Raw genomic sequence first — 19538 nt, forward strand, 5'->3', positions numbered from 1 at the left:
AAATTCAAGTAGAATTTGATTTCGATGAAATAATTAAAATAGTTCGATATTATTGATTACTATTATATAAAATTGATATATTCGATAATATGTATTATATAAAAAAAGAAAAATAATCATAATGTTTATTATCACGTTCGAATGGAAATAAAATTGATTAAAATATAATCTGATTTCAGTAAAATAATCAAAAGCAGCACGTTTCACTTTCGATAAGTATAATAAATAAATAAATAGCTCCATATCGTCTAACATCATCGATTTATTATATTTGATTAAAATGAAATTGATTTGAAAAAAAGATAAAAGGAAACACTTCATTTTATTTATTAATAATTGAAATGAAAATAAAATCAATTATAAGAAAACTTTATGTTAACGTATTAAAATATAATAGTATAAGTAAATATTAATATAACATATTAAATATTAATAACATATTAATAACATATTAATACTATATTAATAACGTGTTAACATATTAAAATATAATAGTGTAATATATGCTTGAAACATTTTATTAAAACTAACAAAAATAAATAAGAATATAATAAATAAATCTTTAACAATGTTACATCGTAAGGGTAACGATACAAGGTTCGGAAACTATCGAAGGTTCTCGTTAAATACTAATCGCTACGTTTCCATAAATTAATGAGAGAACATAATTAGTTGAATGGATTTCGTGGAGTTCGTGAAATAGAGATACGATAAAGAACATTTCGCGAATTGAAAATATAACAATATACTTTTTGTGTAAGACTTACAATTATTTCGAAACTTAGAATGTTGTGTTACATTGTTTGTGTTGGCGGCCTCTAAAAGAAGAATGGTCCAAGAATGAAGTTTAGCAAGATTCTGATGTCTTGATAACTTTGAGTGTCCTTGATGATTTTGACTCCGTTGAAGGTGTAGCCAATGACGTTGTAAAATTTAGTTATTTTACTAATAATTACAAATGCTTTAATACGACTTGATTTCTCTCCAACTATTCACGAAGAAAATAATGAAATAAGAAAAGGAAATGGAATGGGAGAAGTTTAAGTAAAATGTGTTTGCAAAAGGCAAAGTAATATTTTTATTGGTCGTGGAGATTATTGGTTAGATGATTTCTAAATGCATAAACGATCTCATGCGTGATCTTTTGTCCTGTTGATAGTATGGAACCATGAGTATCGTATCGATATTTGAAACTAAACAAATTCATAGCTCGTTTTGTCTAGGAATCTACTTTCACTGTATTTATTTATTGTATGGCTCGACTACGTGCTTGATTAAAAATGCGTAAGCTCGGACAAAGCTGTTTTTTATCTAAACATTTTCTTAACGAGTATCTAACGAATTCTTAAGGGTAGATATTCCAGATAATGATATATGGCTTTTAGGGGAAAGAACTGAGAATTACGGAACGTACGCAGGTGTGCGTTAACAAACGAATGTTATAAATTTCGATTGAAATTATTAATACAAAAATCTCGATTGTATTTGTAAAATTATAATTTCGAGATGGGATGAAAAAAGGGGTGAGAAACAAATAGAAAGAGATAAAACAGGGAATAACTAAGGGGAAACGTATTGTACAATAAAACTAAATCGGATCACTTTTATTTCATTTTAACACTGTTGTCTTCTTTCTTTACGTCCTCTTTTTCCTATATCTTGCGGAATCGACTAATTGTGAAACTTTCAATTCGAATAGAAACTACGAAAAGTTATTATCTGACTTTATTGATTCTTCTTTGTCTTATTGTTAAAGAAAAACTTTTCATGTATTTTTACTTCCCTTGTCGATATTACAAAAATAAAAAAATAAAAAGAAGAAAGAGGAAGAAAAAGAAATAAAAAACAAATGGAGAATATAAATTGTTTGGTTCGGTTTCTCAGAACGGAGAAAATCGGTTAAAAGTAATTACATCGTTGCAGTTATGGCATCCCACTTATTACGATTCTTAATTACGATAAAGCTCTCTCACTAATAAACACACACATACAGAAACACACGGGAGTATCCTTTTTGCGAAAAAGATACCTTTTCTAAATCGACTACCTATCTACCTACCTATCAACCTACCTACACTAAAACGATCCGGATATCCTTGAATGATACTATTATCATTCATATGCATTCACGTTCATATGCATCGAACGTCCTTCACTATCTTTCTCTCCTTCTATTTCTCTCTCTCTCTCTCTCTCTCTCTCTCTCTCTCTCTCTCTCACTCTCTTTTATATCGTTTCCTTCGTGTTTGTTAGAAAATGAGTTAGGTTCATTAGAAAATGAAATCAAATTAAGATCGACGAAAGAGCCGAAATAAATTGGACGACTCTTCTCCTTCCAACGATTCGTTATACTGGGTAGCCCATTTTTAATTGTTACATGTTGACTACTTCGAAAGTAGGTACTCTACCTAACGACCTAGATTTCTTCTTGTCTTTTTTGTTTTCCATTTAAAATCAGACAAATGCATTACGATAGTCATTCATATTTCTCTATTATGATCGTCATGAAATCATTTCTTTTTTCTTTTTTTCTTTTTTTTCTCGAGATATTTAAATCACATTATGTTTAATAATTTTGAAGAAAGAAATTTATTTGTAAAACAAGAAAAAAATCCCATTTTACATACACACACATACACACGAGACACATTATAAAAATTGCTTATGATAAAAAATGAGCTTAAGTATAAACAAATATATGATTATAAAAATTGCTTAAGATAAAATGATTTGAAAAGAAAAAAAAAAAATGTTATATTCGATCAATAAAACGAATGAACGAACGAACGAACGAACATTTCCGAACGTCGTCATTCATTCGTGTTTGTCCTAATTCGTTGTTCTTCTTCCAAACACATAATTTTGTCGATCGCTAGAAGGAGTACCCTCTGTTCGTTCGTGACACGTTCCCAGACATCCGTCATGGAACATGGATAATATTCCGATAAACGTCTACATCTATATATATATATATATCTATCATATGTATGTAAGTTGATTTAATACGAGAGGATTACACGAGAGGGTTACACGAGAAACTGTTTGCACGTAAGGACATCCGCGTAAGGACCTTGTCAACTATACGATTTAATTAAGTTATGAAATTCATGTCATTTTCTTTTTATTTTTCACATTATAATGATATATATCATTAAAAATAATATGACGTTTTATCCGGTGTAAAGTTTCTTTTATCGGGTATAAAATTTTTTTATCTGTTGATCGGATTACTTACCAGCTGACGTAAGAGTCTATAAATTTATAAATTATTCGGATTATAAATTATTTTATAAATTATTCGAACAAAATTCTTAGATAAATAATAATTCTTGAATAGATCCTTTAAAATCTTTTATTAACATTAAACGAATTTTATAATCCGAATTACGTTCATTAAATCACGAAACAAATGAGAGAAAAAAAAGGGAAACGAGATTATTATTATTATTGTTACTACGACGATAACGATAACGATAACGATGACGATTATTTTGTGTGTGTGTGTGTGTGTGTGTGTTTCGGAGACGCTGAATCTAATCATTAATTTACGTAAGCTGGTTGGAAACTTTCGTTTCAAGATAGACTACTCGACTTAATTTCAGCCCGTTGACCTACTTTGGAGTGTAAATGTAGGAATTAAACATCGAAAAAAAAAGATTAATTTATCATATTTTTCAAAGTAGTCAAATGGAAGCATTAATTTTTGATGATATATCTCATAAGTATGATCTTCAACTTGAAATCGAAAAAGACAATAAGAATAGATAGATATTGTCATTTCAATGTAATCTTATTTGAACACGTACGCGCGCGCGCGCGCGCGTGTGTATGTATGTGTGTGTGTGTGTGTGTGTGTGTGTAGAGCTATATATTAAATGAGAAAGAAAAAAAAAAAAATTTTACAAGATAGAAATTTGTAAAATATTTCATATAAAAATAATACTTCTCTATCCCACTTGTTATGAGAAAAAATTTGATTGATTTCTTTTAACATTTCGCTAGATAGATATCGTAAAATGCATTATATAAAAAAAAAAAAAAGAAAAAGAAAAAAAGAAATAAAATAATACCTGCTCTTCTTAATTTTTATCGAAAAAATATGATAAATTTTTTGTCACAACTTATAAGATAGAAATTTTGAATGAATATAAGAATGGCCAGATATTTCTATTTAAATGTTTTCTTTTCATTTTATATACATACATACTAACTACGTACGCATTATATATATATATATATACATGTGTGTGTATATATTTATATATATATTTACATACATATACACACACACACATTATATAAAAGAAGAAAGTTTTGTCGCATGTAAACGACTGTCCTCTTTCTTTTTACATGAACGTCTGCCAAGCTTTATTGTTTATCCATTTGAAAAACACGAGGGTAGGTTTCTCGTAGAAACGAACGACGTTTCCTGCGTATAGTATACGGTGCCATTATCGTAACTACGTACGTACAACATTTGCCATTGTTGTTCGGACGTCGTCGTGCGTTCACTCGTGCAATCATAGAAGTAGAGAGATTCGTATTACGACGTCCGAACTACGAATGGCCAACTTGCAAAAGTTTTCCGTTTCACACGGAACTGAGTAATAAACGCGTTTAATAGTTCAATTTGCGTGTGTGTTGTAATTGTGTGTATGTATTTGTGTGCGTTTGTGTGAATCACGTTTAATAGTTTTGGGAATTAAGCTTTCGGTGAAACTTAAATGAAGCTTTTTCTCATATCTCTCTCTCTTTCTCTCTCTCAATCTCTCTATCTTTTTCTGTATCTCTATTTTTCTCTCTATCTTTATTTCTCTATCTCTATCTTTCTTATCTTAACGTACTCCGTTTAATAGATATAACCATAGAAAATCGGAAAAATTAAATTTAATATTAAATATTCGCAAATGGTTATTCGTGAAATGGTTGAACCAAAAATGTATTATATTTTTGCGAAGTTGTATAATTGAATCGTTTGTTTATGCAAAAGTCTCGCTCGTTTCACAGAGAAAACTGCAATCGAATAGCATTAGCGGACTTTTCTCGGCATTCGTATTTCCTGTTAAACGGAAAAAGAGCTGAATACTTTTCTCGTTTCCTATTTTTCTTTTCTCTCTCTCTCTCTCTCTCTCTCTCTCTCTCTCTCTCTCTCTTACTCTTATCGAGTAACTCTTACGAAAAAATGCGCATCGCCGAACTCGACGAAGCTTTAGCCGAGCAGTCGAGCATTAAACGAGAGAGAAAGGTAAAGAGAAAGAGAGAATCACTTTATTATCTCCAAAAGTTCAAAACGACGATCAAAAATGTAGAACGTAGTTCATTCTGACGTCCTACTTCCAAATATTTCGTAGAATATTTTTTTTCGTTATCTAATCTAAACAAAAATTAAATTTATTTCCATTAAAAAAAAAAAAAAGAAAAGAAAAGAAAAGAAAAGAAAGAAATTTGATTTATATAACGTGATCACCCTTTACGGTTAGATATATTCGAAAGGTTGTGGTTCGAATCGAGGTCAAGGTTGAAACTCGATTCTTTCTCGTGTTGAATCCCTCGCAACAAGGCTTAAGTCGATTATCAAAAATTTTTTTACAATTTAACGAGTTCGAGTCAACTTACGTTAGAACGGAACATGGGGCTTTTGTCTTGTAACTCGCGAGTTCTGCACGAGAGGAAAAAAGGAAAAGTAGAAAAAATACAAAAACGTGTGAAGCATAAGAACAAAGAATGAAACTTGTATATGTGTGTGCATACGTCATGTGCACGTGTGTGTGTGTGTGTGTATGTATGTATATATACATTCAATACACACATATTTATATCACATTGAAAGAGTTAGCTAGGAAGCAAGAGAAGGTATATGTTGAAAAGGGTGCAAACGATGAAGGGATGAAGGGGTGTTTCGCGATGTCGCTTTCATAAGGGGGTAGTAACACGCGATTAGGTGTATGCCGTGTGTAAGAAACTTTCGTTTCAACCTGTTCCACTTTCAATGATATCGTTTCAAAGCAAATCGTTCTATATGTGTATGTATATACATATATATATATATATATAAGTGTGTGTGTGTTTAGTTGTTTCTTTCTTTCTGATTTTCTTTCTTTTTTCTATATTTTTCTATTTCTTTTTTTTTCTGTCATGTAACCTATCTTAGACTTTTCCCATGTGTATCATACGTGAAGAGAGAACTTGTACGTATAACTATTACTCAGCTAATTCAACGACCGTGGCAAACGGCATCTGCTATTTGTCGTGTCACTAACACGACTATTTCTTATGTAATATTAAAGGAGAACCAAATTCCAAATGTGTTACGAATTATATATATATATATATATTTGATTATATGAAAACAATGAAAGATAAAAATTTTATTTTGAGGAGAAAATAATTTCAATGTTTTTCTTTATTTCTTTAATTATTTTTTTTTTTCTTGTTTAATTCGAAGTCGGATATTATATAAAAGAGAAAGAGAGAGAGAGAGAGAGAGAGAGAGAGAGAGAGAGAGAAAGAGAGAATATCTCGAAAAAGAAGTAAAATTGAGACGACATTCTTGCCACGACTAATGTCTCTTACCGTCCATCAAGTATACGATGTAATTACTAAGATTACTAAATTTCTCTGTTACTTTCTCTCTCTCTCTTTCTCTCTCTTTCTCTGTCTTTCCGTTCTTACTTTGATAACTCATATTATATTTCTTTCTTATATTTTAAATCACATGAAATTTAGTTAGTCCCTCTTGATAATATCATTACATTTCATTACACCCCTGACCCTCTTTTTGTCACGGTTCTTAAACGACCTTAATTGTTATTTACCACGACATTACTATATAACCGAGGATTCGTGAAATGCGATTATATTTCTTTAGCCGTTTCAGAATGGTTTCCTATATGTATGTGTATGTATGAAAGAGAAAGATAGATAGAAATAGTTAGATGGATTAACGTTAACATTGATAAGTTCAACCTGAAAGGTTCGCCTTGTACTATTCTTTTCAGATGACGATTAGTGCTCGTCGATGCTGAAGTAGTTATGAAGTACTGAAGAGTCTTGTACTCGAGCTAGCGGATGAAGAGAGTCGCGAGTGAAGATGAGAGTTCGTAAAAGTTGAAGGAGGAAGGAAAACCTACACAACGAACAGCAACAACCTGCCTCGTCCATTGCGACCAGCCACATATCTCACGTTAAGGTAAATTTTTCTTTTCTTTTCTCTCTATATATCCTGATTTTTTTATTAGGATTCTACAGATTATTTTTGTGAGAACGTAGTATATCTACAAAGAATATATACATATTATATACTATATATATATATGTGTGTGTGTATATATATACATACTCTGCGTATGTGTACATCTGTCGAGTATAACTACTAGAACTTAGTATATAAAAATTATTAATATAGTACTTATACTAGAAGAACATAATATACAAAAAATGTATATGCTATAGCTACTAGAGATTAGTATACGAGAATATAGTATTATAGAATATAGTATACAGAATATAGCATATGATAAATATACGATAAATATATATATATATATTAGAAGAATAAATAGTATAAAAAAGAATATGTGATATATTATGAGAATGTAATATATAAGAGGTATGTATGTTGTATCATAGAGTATTAACATATAAGAAGTGTATGTGGTATTTCAGAAGAATGTGGTAAAAAAAAAAAAGAAAGGAAGAAAAATATATATATTGTAATATTACGAGAACGTACCGTACCAAAAATATCTATAGTTTCTCTTAGAATCTCGTTTTTATACAAGAATTACGAGCGGAATTAGTTGGACGTATCGATTTATGTAAAATTTACTCCAATATCAAGAACGATTCACGCGATAGATATAAATATGGATCGACCATTGGAGGTCTTAGTTGACTCGTCATCTTATTTAAATCGCGCCACAATAAGCTGTAGTTATGTATTGTTTTTTTATTCATTTAATTATTTTTTTTTATATTCTTTCTGAAACATCGAATAATATTACTTACTTACGATGTTATGAATATCGAAGATAGTACATAACTTTACTAGAAAGAATTTTTTAAGTAGTATTAATCAGTGATAAAGCGATAAGATTACAAAGGTTTAAGAAAAGATATATAATTTTATTAATATCATTAATAAATGATAATAAGATTAAACAAATATAAACTTTTGTAAGAAAAATTAGATTTTATATTGCTTGTTATATTTTTTATGATATTACTATATAAAATTTATCGTTATATTATATTAAAAAAAAAAAAAAAAAAAAAAAAAAAAATAGAAAAAAGAAAAAAAGTTGCATATAACTTTGGTCTACATTTGTATTATTGTTATATAAATATATGTATAAAAAAAAAAGAAAGAAAGATAGAAAAAAAATCATGAATATGTGCTAGTGACATGCTTCCTTCTCTTGGCGATTTCTCCGCACCAATTTTACCGCACCCTTGCCCGTAACCTATTCTCTCGCATAGAAAGAGTACGCCTTTCTCAGCTTTGCGTGATTCCATGAACTAACCGTGTCACGACGCGATTAACAAGCTATACTCGAGAGCCACAGAACCGAGATGACTACTTGTACACCAAAATCGACGAAATAAAGATTCGAATTTTTTGAAAAGTCGAGGGAAGTCGTCGACTCGAGTTTCTTCTTCAAAAGTATCGAACGATCAATCGGTTATTGGAAATCTGACAAGTATCGGAAAGTTTGGACAAAGAAAGAAGTTTCGTGATAGAAATATTCAAAATAAGCCGATTTTATTATTAACGCGAGAGAATAAAAAATTAAAAAAAAAAAAAAATAGACGGTAGAATCTTATTAAAAAAAAAAAAAAAAAAAAAAAAACAGGATAATACGAAAACACATAAAAATTATATAGATGCTAATTTTGATCTGCAATGAAAATTTTCATTCGGTCACAAAGAGAAAGAAAGAAAAAATAAAGGAAAGAGAATATTCGAACGAATTAATCTAAAACGACAAAAAATTCCGATTCCTCGATAATAATAAAAATTCTGATATTATTCTTAAAAAAAAAAAGAGAAAAACTTTTATCCGCGAACATATAAAAACTTGATATATTTTTGTACCTCTAAAAATAAAACAATTTTTACACCTCTACCATAAAGTCTTTTCAAGAAACTTAAAATTCGATGTACCTACATAATAATAATAAAAAAAAAAAGAACAAAAAAGAAAAAAGAATAACCATTTCTTTTTCTTTCTTTTTTGTGGTTTTAAAAAGATGGCCGAAGGTGACTCTGTTGGCTCGTATATTAAAGTCACTTAAAAGATTAATATCAGAATCGTCACAGTGTTATTTCTCACAAAGTTAGTTTCTTAATCGGAGTTCTCGCTGTCGTTGTCATCGATACGAATTGCGTTGGTGAAAATGTAACGCGTTTGTGTCCTAGATATCCAACGAAGCTATATACGAAGGTCGTTAACTCTGGCGTCGGTACGTCTGGCGACGCTAAACCGTCGTTAATTTTCTATGTACATATAGTTGCTAATTCTCATACGCGTAAACGCGTTGTCATTCGTTGGTTTTTTTTCTTCGTGTACGTGTTTTCTAATCGTTTCGATGAATCAGTTCGTGTCGTCATTTTATTTGTCTAATTTAAAGAATCTTACAGTTATAAAATATTCGCGTCTACATTAACGTTTATTTTCCATTTTTCCTTAATCGCAATTGTTAACATTACATTACATAATATTTTTAACAATTTTTAATCTTGCTTAGACAAACTCTAGTTTTAAACAAACATCTCCTGTTTAAACAATTAAATATCGATTATTAGGTCGTTAAAATGTTAATAATTTAAAAAAAGAGAAAAGAGGAAAAGGAATATCTAAAAGCATAACGATAATTTTTCTTTGTTCAATTTTTGTCATTTTCACAGAAGAAAGAAATAATGACAATTTCCGTTTAACAAATATCAAAGTGTATGAAAAACTATCGAAGTAACATCGTTATTTGCTCCGTTTTAAGAACAGCAATTATATTACAGTCAAGAAAATACGATTAATTCTACCTTAGAATATTTATTTATTTATAGAATAAAGATATTATTCACGAACATGATTCGTCTGAAAAATTCTTTTGGAGACTTTAAAGAAACGTAGTACTAATGTTACAACGAAAAAAGAAAAAAATAAATAAAAAAGAATAAAGAAAGAAAGGAAGGAAGAAAGAAAGAAAGAAAAAAGGAAAAGTCGTCCAACAGCATCGTAGGGAGAAAACATATTACGTTTTGGCTGAAAGAGTGATCCATTGTAATCGAGTAAAAAGGGAAAGAAGAGTGATGTAAAAAGGGAGCAAGTGGTAAAAACCAAAAAAAAAAAAGAAAAAAAGCGTGAAATCGTGAAGAAAGCCGTTTGAAACGGTCCAGGGATGTAGATTTTTTAGAATTGGAAGAGAAAGAGAGAGAGAGAGAGAGAGAGAGAGAGAGAGAGGGTGCGGCATAGGTCGTTGAGAATTTCCGGCACTTTATCTATCTGTATCTTTATCTTTATCTCTATCTATCCATCTATCTATCTATCTATCTATCTATCTATCTATCTATCTTTATATTTCTTTCGAGTTCAATAATACGTTTTAAGGAAAAAGATGACAACGATGGAGTCGGTGGTTGCTCAACGATTTCCTGTTGAAAGTTTCTCGCGTGGTTTCTCAAATTCACGGATCATGAAAGTTAACCCCGCGAAAGTGTAGCATTCTGGAAACGCGACTTGTGCGGAGTCTCTCAGAATGGGACGGGCTAAGCCACGTGACGTTACTCTAGAGCGTTCCGTGCCGCAACGCCCCGTATTGATCGAACGAACATCAGCTGTACGGTTGGTAGCATTTATTCCTAACTGCCTGATAGCTTGACTCTGACTCGACCACCACCGGCCTACTGACATTGTCACTTTCTCCTTTCTAACATTTATCTCTCTTTCTCTTTCTTTTTCTCTCTCTTGCTCTTTCTTACTTTCTTTCTCTCTCTTTCTAATTATCTTTCTAACTTTTATTCAATGTTTTTTACAATTCGTTGAAATGATCTTAATCGTCACGGTTATTACAGATTCACAATTTTAAGTATAATTTAGTTTAATACATTTGTTGCGTTTTTAAAAATAAATACCTTTCGCTATGGGTGCGGTTTATATATATATATATATTTCTCTCTCTCTCTCTCTCTCTCTCTCTCTCTCTCTCTCTCTCTCTCTCTCTCTCTCTCTATCTTTCTTTTTTTGATTCGTTTGGTATACATGGTCGATGACGCCAAACGGCGTTACACGTACCAATAACAATGTAAATAATTCCAACAATTGGCATTCCACCCAACAGCAAATGCGTTGAATGTTTGAGAGATTTAAAAAATCTGATAGTTATATGTTAATAGCTATTTTCAATAGTTATTTTTTCCAGTGAGAATATCAATCTGATTTTATCATTAGTTCACTGATAATATTGTCGTTTTATCTTTTCGAACGTTTCGTTCTCTCTTCCTATCTTTTCTTATTCTTCTTCCAAGCTTACTATAATAAGACAAAAGGACATTATTGTCGTTTCCTCCAAGTTATTATATTTTGTTAAAACGTTGACTGTCATGATAACGTTTAAAGCACTTATACACTTTAAAATGAGCTTAAATTTCTAATGTGTGTGTAAAAATCTTTTATACGTATCTATCAAAAGTGAGTTTTGAATGTTATCATTTGTTTAAAATTAATTTTGGCCAGTTAATGTTATGACAAAGATAGTTAAGAAAAGTTGGTCCCTTTGGAACAGCATTTCTCGATCTATATATGTCGGGGTTAAATTTTTAACAGGTCGTAAAATGGTAGATACGACCTTACGCCAAAGTGATAAATGTGATCAAATGATGTGAGATTTTCCAGAACGTTTCTTTTCTTAGAATATTTTTATGAGTTCGAAGAAATATCGAGAAGGTCGTATTTTTAAAATAATATAAAGTGATTCCAGTCTGTTGGATTCTTAAAAATTATATTTATATTATAAACATTTGGATTCGTTGAAAACAATATATATATATATATATTGATCACACGACAAAAAGGTTGAGAAACTCTGCAGTAAAATATTATTATGGAGATTGAAAGGTGATTTAGTTTGTGATACTTTAATAGACTTTATTCAAGTCATTTAGATATTCTAATAGTTATTAATTTTGAAATAATACTGACAATAATTGGCTATGTAATCAATTATCTGGAAACGTTTGTACGAAGATTATTTTATATTTTATATTTGTCGTAAAACGTTAGAGTGATTTCAATCAAGTAATTTCTAGAGTAATCTGTCAATCGATATTTCGTAGTACGGTCAGGAGACTCATAGAAGTATGTAGCTCATGGGAAAATAAGAAATCAAGGAGGGTAGGAGGTCGACCGTGGATGGTGAATGATTTAGCGCGTTCTCGCTTTACACTCACTGCGATAGCCCTCCGGTGAGTACGTAAATTGCTAGTATGTATTTTCCGCAACGTCAAAGAAACGTCACCTACTTAACTTTGAATGACGTAACAATCAAATGTAACAGATGGTCGTTGGAAATTAACTTATTATTACATTCGTAATTTGTCAAAGTTTTTAGATTATTTTTATTTGTAAAATATATTAACAATTACATACTTTAATCTTTTTATAAATACAACGTTTGTATTATTTATTTATTTATTTATTTGTTTATTTATTTGTTTGTTTGTTTGTTTGTTTGTTTCATTTATTTTCGTTCGTTCATTTGTTTCTATAATTATTTATTTATCTCTCTCTTCTTCTTTTTCAATTTCAAGATAATTAAAATTTAGAGAGAGATTATTTTTATTTATATGAATTGTTAAGTCTTTTAATCTTCATAAATACGTTTATTCATTTATATATTTATTTATTTATCGATCTCTCTTCATTTCTATTTAATTAAAATTCAGAATAAGATTATATTTATTTATGTAAACAGATACCTTTTGTTAATCTTTATGAATACCTTTACTTACTTATTTATTTATTTATCTCTTTGAATTCCTAATTAATTAGATTTTACAGATTATTCTTATTTATATAAATAACAATAGCTTTTAAACTAATATAAATACAAAATCTATTCGTTCATTTATTTGATCATTCATTCATTCATTCATTCATTCATTCAATCATTTTTTTTCGATTCCTTTCAATTTCAAATTCGAGAATTTTCCTAAAGAAATTAATTATTGTATGTATACGGGGATCTTCCTCGAATCAAGTAAATTAATCAATTCGTGGAGCAAAAACAGTCAACGTCCGATGATTGAACCAATGTAAAAAATAAAAAGAGAAAAATAGAGAGACAGAGAGAGACAGAGAGAGACAGAGAGAGAGAGAGAGAGAGAGAGAGAGAGAGAGAGAGAGAGAGAGAGAGAAGGGATGAAAGATAGAAAGAAACGAATAAAGAGAAGGTGCCGAGTTCGTGCGAGATTTACCATCCTCATTATTTTCAATTACGAAGCTTTCTCGGCCTTGCTCGGAGCAATCTCAAGATTGGATCGTCGTGTTAGAAAAAGAAGAAAAAAAGGGAGGATAAAAAAAAAAAAGAAAAAGAAATAGAAAAAGAAAGATGAGTGCGATAGACTCTCAAGCGTCGACATTAGGCCCTTATATGAAAGTTATGTGCCAACACATGAGAGAACACTTTAAGCTTTTGCTTTAACTTACTAATCTCTCTCTCTCTCTCTCTTTTTATTTTTCTTTTTATTTTTCATTCTATTTCTTGTACCCATCCCCCTCTCTTTGTTTATTTTTCTTTTTTATTTTCTTTTTTTTTCTATTTCTTGTACCTCTCTCTTTCTCTCTCTCTCTCTCTCTCTCTCTCTCTCTTTCTTTCTTTTTCTCTTTCTCTGTATTTTTTAGTATTTATGTGTCAACATGATCGAGCTCTTGAAGTCATCAACACTAGAAGCACCAGCCTCGGGCTGTTTCAGAGGATGTCGTATGTTTGCGGTTGCTCACATTCCCTAGAAAATGCAAAGCCCTGTCCCCAACGGATAACACTTGACGATCTCATGAGAGAAATTTCAACACGGCAAATATTGCGTTACGTTCACGCCTTATGACTTGGCTCACTGATGATGTATCTATGTATCTATGTATCTATGTATCTAGTATGTATATACATACTTACGTTGAATATAACTCGTTCCGAGATGACGATTCCTTTCCGGTCTACTGCTTTTGAAAATTTGATTGACGTATCGATTTAAGAAAACGAGAGGGGAGAGAGAGAGAGAGAGAGAATAATAATAATAATAATATAAAAAATAGATTTTATTCAAAGAGAAATATTAAGATCATATATAATATGATATCAATCTAAATTTTTCGAGATTAAAAAATATATAGTACGGTTAATAAATAATGAAATATAATATAATGTGTTATTGTTTAATTTAGAAGAAACGAAAGAGTGAAATTTCAACTTTTTATTTATCTTGAAAATAATTATGTTTTCCCGAAGTTTCAATTCGAAAAAGTAGGCAATTACTCGTTAAAGAAAATTTTTCGCAGGATTGGAAATAAAGTTGTAAAGAACTCTGAGGGTAAGAGTTACAAGGGAAAAAAAAAAAAAAAAAAAAAAAAAGAAAGAAAAAGAAGGAAAGAGAGAAAGAAAGAGAAATTAATTATTTACAAACACGATCTTTCTCTTCTGTTCCTTCAAAGGTCGCTTTCCTAGAAAAACGTGACGTCGAGAAAAATAAAATAAGAACGAAAGCTTATTTCGAAGTGGAAGCAAACGAATTTGAGTAGCTGGTTGATGCTATAACAATGATTATCGAATGTTGTCCGTCGAATAACAAAGGAATCCTTGTTGCTTTTTCATTCTAAAGATCTTGGCTTTCGCCCTCGGCACAAGATCGTTTAACGATCCTATCATTTACGTAAACGAGTTTGTTCCTGGCTCATATTATAGTCGTTAAATGAATAAACAATTCTAGTTTTGATCGATGAGGCTATTTTAAAATATCATTGTTGAAAATTTCTCTATTTTTTCAATAACTCAATTTTTATTTGTGTTTAGAAAAAAAAAATAAAATAAAATAATGTTAAGCCATGTATACATACACACACATTATATAATATAATAATTATATAATATAATTTATTTTTTAGTATATGTGTATGTGAGTGCTAAAACATTAAATTATTACACTAATATATTATATTATACTGTACCAATTTATATTTACTCTAAAGAATGGAAAATTATTGTAATGTAATAAATTAATATACCGACATAATGTAAAGTATAATAATATGCTATAAATTCTTACAATAATGTATGTGAAAACTAATATATTAAATTAGTTATTATATATAACATATAATAACTTTTATTAAATGACATAACATAAACATGAATTATCGAGCATTTAACTATCTAAAGCTTACACCTTAAATATTACATCTTAAATTCTTACAATAATGTATGTAATAACTAATACATTAAATTAGTTATTATATACAATATATAATAATTTTTATTTAATATTAGACATAACATAAACATGAATTATCGAGCATTTAACTTTCTAAACCTTTTTTCATATTCAGATTCATGCCAATTTTTTTACTTACTTATCTCCATAAATTTTTATAATAATAATAATAATATAATAATAATAATAATAATAGTAATATTAATAATAGTAATAATAATAATAATAATAATAATATAATAATAATAGTAATAGTAATAAAAATAGTAGTAATATTAATAGTAATAATATAATAATAATAATAATAATAATAATAATAATAATAATAATAATAATAATAATAGTAATAATAATAATAGTAATAAAAATAGTAGTAATAATAATAATAATATAATAATAATAATAGTAATAATAGTAATAGTAATATTAATAATAGTAGTAATAGTAATAATAATAAGAAGAAGAAAAAGAAGAAGAAGAATAATCGTTTATCAACTTATCTGTTACAGATGACATAGAATGGGTTGGGTGGTGCTAGGGCGGTGTGCGGGTGGTGGCGGCCGCCTCTCGTCCATCCTCTCGCTGTCTCTCACCTCCCTCGCAAGTTCCCTCATCTTTACCATCCTCTGTATCCTCACACTCGCCCTCACTCTTGCCAGTCTCGTGCGTGCCGAGAACAACATGTACGTATCAAAAAATATATATCTCCTCTCATCTTTTTTCTCGTCTTGATCGATCTTATTTTCTCGATCATTTATAAGATAAATTCAAAACACGTTAGATATCATTGAAACTAGAAATTTCGACAAAGTTTCATTCTTTTGAAATTGTAAATGATTGAAAAAAATAAAATAAGACGAGTGAAAAAAAAAAAATAGGATTGTTTTTCTATATACATATATAATGTACATACATATGTACATATTTATGTATGTATGTATATTCTTATTTGCTTTAGAAGGGCTCGAAGATGTTATTACTCTAATGGCTCGATCAATTTCTTAACAAATTATGTTCACTAATAATGTAACAAAATTAATCATATTTATTTTTATTTAATATTGAAATATCTTTTTAGCATAATCGAATTAGCTTTCAATCGTGTCATTAAAACGATAACGGCTTGCTATCGAATGTATATGGACACTTCTTTACCTTTCATTTTTCTTTTATTTTCTTTTTTTTTTTTTTTTTTTTTTTTATTATTTTATTTTACCTATTTTCATTAATTTATAAACAGAAATTTTTGAGAAAGTTGCAATCGATGCCAATCGTAATAATTATCGTCTGTCCTTCCGTCAGCAGATTGTTTCTTATATACTCGTTCCAAAAATTTTCTTCAATTCTGCAGCTGCAACTGATATTTTTAAAAAATGCATATCGAACATTTTTTGTAGAGAGTATTATTATTTACAGCGTGGGATAACAAATTTGATCACCTTGAATATCTCCGTTCTTTTTATAGATATGGGAAAACTGCATTAACAAAAATCGTACGATTCTAAGAGGATCATAATATGGTGATAATACTTTTGTTGTATGTGAACGTATAAAAGATATATGAAGGTCAATTGTATTTGTTAAATATATGAATAAAGAATCATGCTTTGGATTGCGTTAGTCTATACAACACTTCTCTATTAAAAAAAATATTAATTCGTATATGTCAAGAAGTAATTAGTTCATGAAATATTTATAAGCTCTTATTCTACGCTTATTTTGCGTATTTCTTTCAAGTCTCTACAATTTTTGATTACAAAGATAATCCCATATAAATGGAAGACATTGTTATTAATAATGTAGATAAAACATTATTCCTTTTGTAAAAAAAAGTAATTTGTTTATTAATATTTTATTAATTTATTTAATTTTCTAATTCAATCGTAATCTGAAGTTTTGGTTGGCAAAATAAAAGTGAATTTAGTTCGTAATTGTTTATAAAAATTGTTTATAACAATTCGTTAATTAATTATTAACAATGTATTGAAAACATAGATAAAATTTTATACTTCAAAATGATTTTCGAATCAAATCTCTATGACTTTTAATTCCGTAAAAGATATTTCCATTTAAACGTAGAATGTGATTATTAACAATATATAACGATATTGTTTATTCGATTAAGAAAAAATTATTTGTTCATTAATTTAGTTAATTTTATAAATCGATTGCGATTAGAATGTCCTTTTTTGATGAAAATAAGATGAACTTAACTCGTATGAATTTGTTTATAAAAATTGTTTATAACAATTTGTTAATTAATTGTTAATAATGCGTTGAAAAAATGGAGAAAACTCTGTCTTTTAAAATAATATTCGAATCAAATCTCTACGACTGTTAATTCCGAAGATATTTCGGTGCAAATGCAAGACGTTTATATTAACCCACTGACCTATATAATTTCATTTAATTGACTCGACGACACACTGACCTATATAAATTCCACAAATTTGAATGACACAGCTGGATAAATCACTACTACTATATTATTACTACGAATAGCTGTAGTATAAGAATTATGAATGAAAATCTTTCGAAGATAATAACTTTGGATCGAAAAATCGTAGAGACTTGAAAAAAAAATTCACAAGTGTAATTTATCCTTTATTTATTCAAATATTGCAATAATATTGATATAATAAAATCGATTTTGTTAATAATTTTTTAAATCAAACTATTTTTTCTTCTTTTCTTTTTTTTTTTTTTTTTTTTTTTTTTTTACATTCATGTATGTAATAAAGATATAATTACAATGAAATGATTATAATTTTTATTTTTAATACAATTCTTACTATAATTGTTTAAATTTTATTTGGTTTATTTAAAATAACGAATAAAAGATTTAATAATAATCGCCAATATACGAGATTGAAAAATCGAAAATACGAAAAATTTTTTTTTTTTTTCGTTACTATTAACTTACTATTATTCTTAATATTTAATTTTTAATATTTAAATAAAAATATCTTTTAAATGAATAATTCTTCGGCAAAACATAGTTTAATATTTGTTTATAGAGAATGTCGAGTTGTTTTCGTTCACTTTTGTATATCTTTCATATATTTATTTGCAAGAAAATGATTATCGTCATATTATACTTCCCTCTATACTATAAAACTTTACTAAACAAACTCTCCATATCTTTGAAAAAAAAAGAAAAAAAAAAAAAGAAATGTAAGGTAATCAAAGTTATTATCCCATTCTTTACATACGTAGCAAGTAAATGATCTAGTGATTGTGATATAGTCACGATCGAAGAGAAAGAGATTATGATACTCTAGCGTGTTATAAAAATTATATTTGTTCGATCAACATATTATATATACATATGTATGAAATATTTTGCTCAAGACGCCGCGTAGATGCTATATACATATTATATGCGTTTAGAGAGCAATGTTTTTTCTTATTCGATCAGTAGCTCCTGGTATTATTACTATTATTATTATTATTATTATTATTATTATATATTATATAATATATACAGTTCGAACGAATGTGTTTGTAGGTATGTTACATATAGATAAGTTATAAGAACAATATAGACAATTACTATAATTGCTAAAAAAAGAGGACCTCGAATAGTAAATTTCTAATTTCAATTTAATTTTAATCTAATTTTAAATTTTAATTAAAAAATAAGCGAAAAATAAACAAGGGAAAAGAAAGAAAAGAAAAAATGAAAACGATCGAAGAGTCCAGACATATGGGAAACTTAGTAAGTAGTAAAGATACACGCATGATTGGACAATATAAAATACATTAAACTTCGTGTTCCAATACCGATTTCTTTCAACGACATTAACGTTCATTAAAGTGCATGAAATAATGGAGGAAAGTTAAATCGCGTTTGGAGTTAACTATATCGGCCATTATAAAGATATATAAGCTTGCAAAAAAAGTTCAAAAAAAGGAATACGTTAGTAGTATACTAGAAAGATGTTTCTCAGATAACTTTCGATATCTCTCGAACTACTTTGAGGTCCTCCGTTAAAAGAAAGCAGAAGGGAGAAAGAGAGAGAGAGAGAGAGAGAGAGAGAGAGAGAGAGAGAGAAAG

General features: G+C 28.8%; 1 protein-coding gene across 20 annotated transcripts in view; it reads left to right on the plus strand.

Annotated features, from left to right (window-relative positions):
- Positions 1-19538, plus strand: part of LOC122631285 (glutamate-gated chloride channel) — a 94762-nt gene that overhangs the window by 35905 nt on the left and 39319 nt on the right. For all 20 annotated transcript variants that reach the window (XR_006327674.1, XM_043816793.1, XM_043816778.1 and 17 more), the window contains 2 exons: positions 6999-7189; positions 15991-16164. Coding sequence is in view for 19 of the 20 variants with exons in the window: in XM_043816793.1 (XP_043672728.1) it covers positions 16001-16164 (164 nt within the window). In the remaining variant the exon portion in view is untranslated. The remainder of the gene's footprint in view (positions 1-6998; positions 7190-15990; positions 16165-19538) is intronic.

This window comes from Vespula pensylvanica, chromosome 8, assembly GCF_014466175.1.
Source record: "Vespula pensylvanica isolate Volc-1 chromosome 8, ASM1446617v1, whole genome shotgun sequence".
Lineage (NCBI taxonomy): Eukaryota > Metazoa > Arthropoda > Insecta > Hymenoptera > Vespidae > Vespula > Vespula pensylvanica.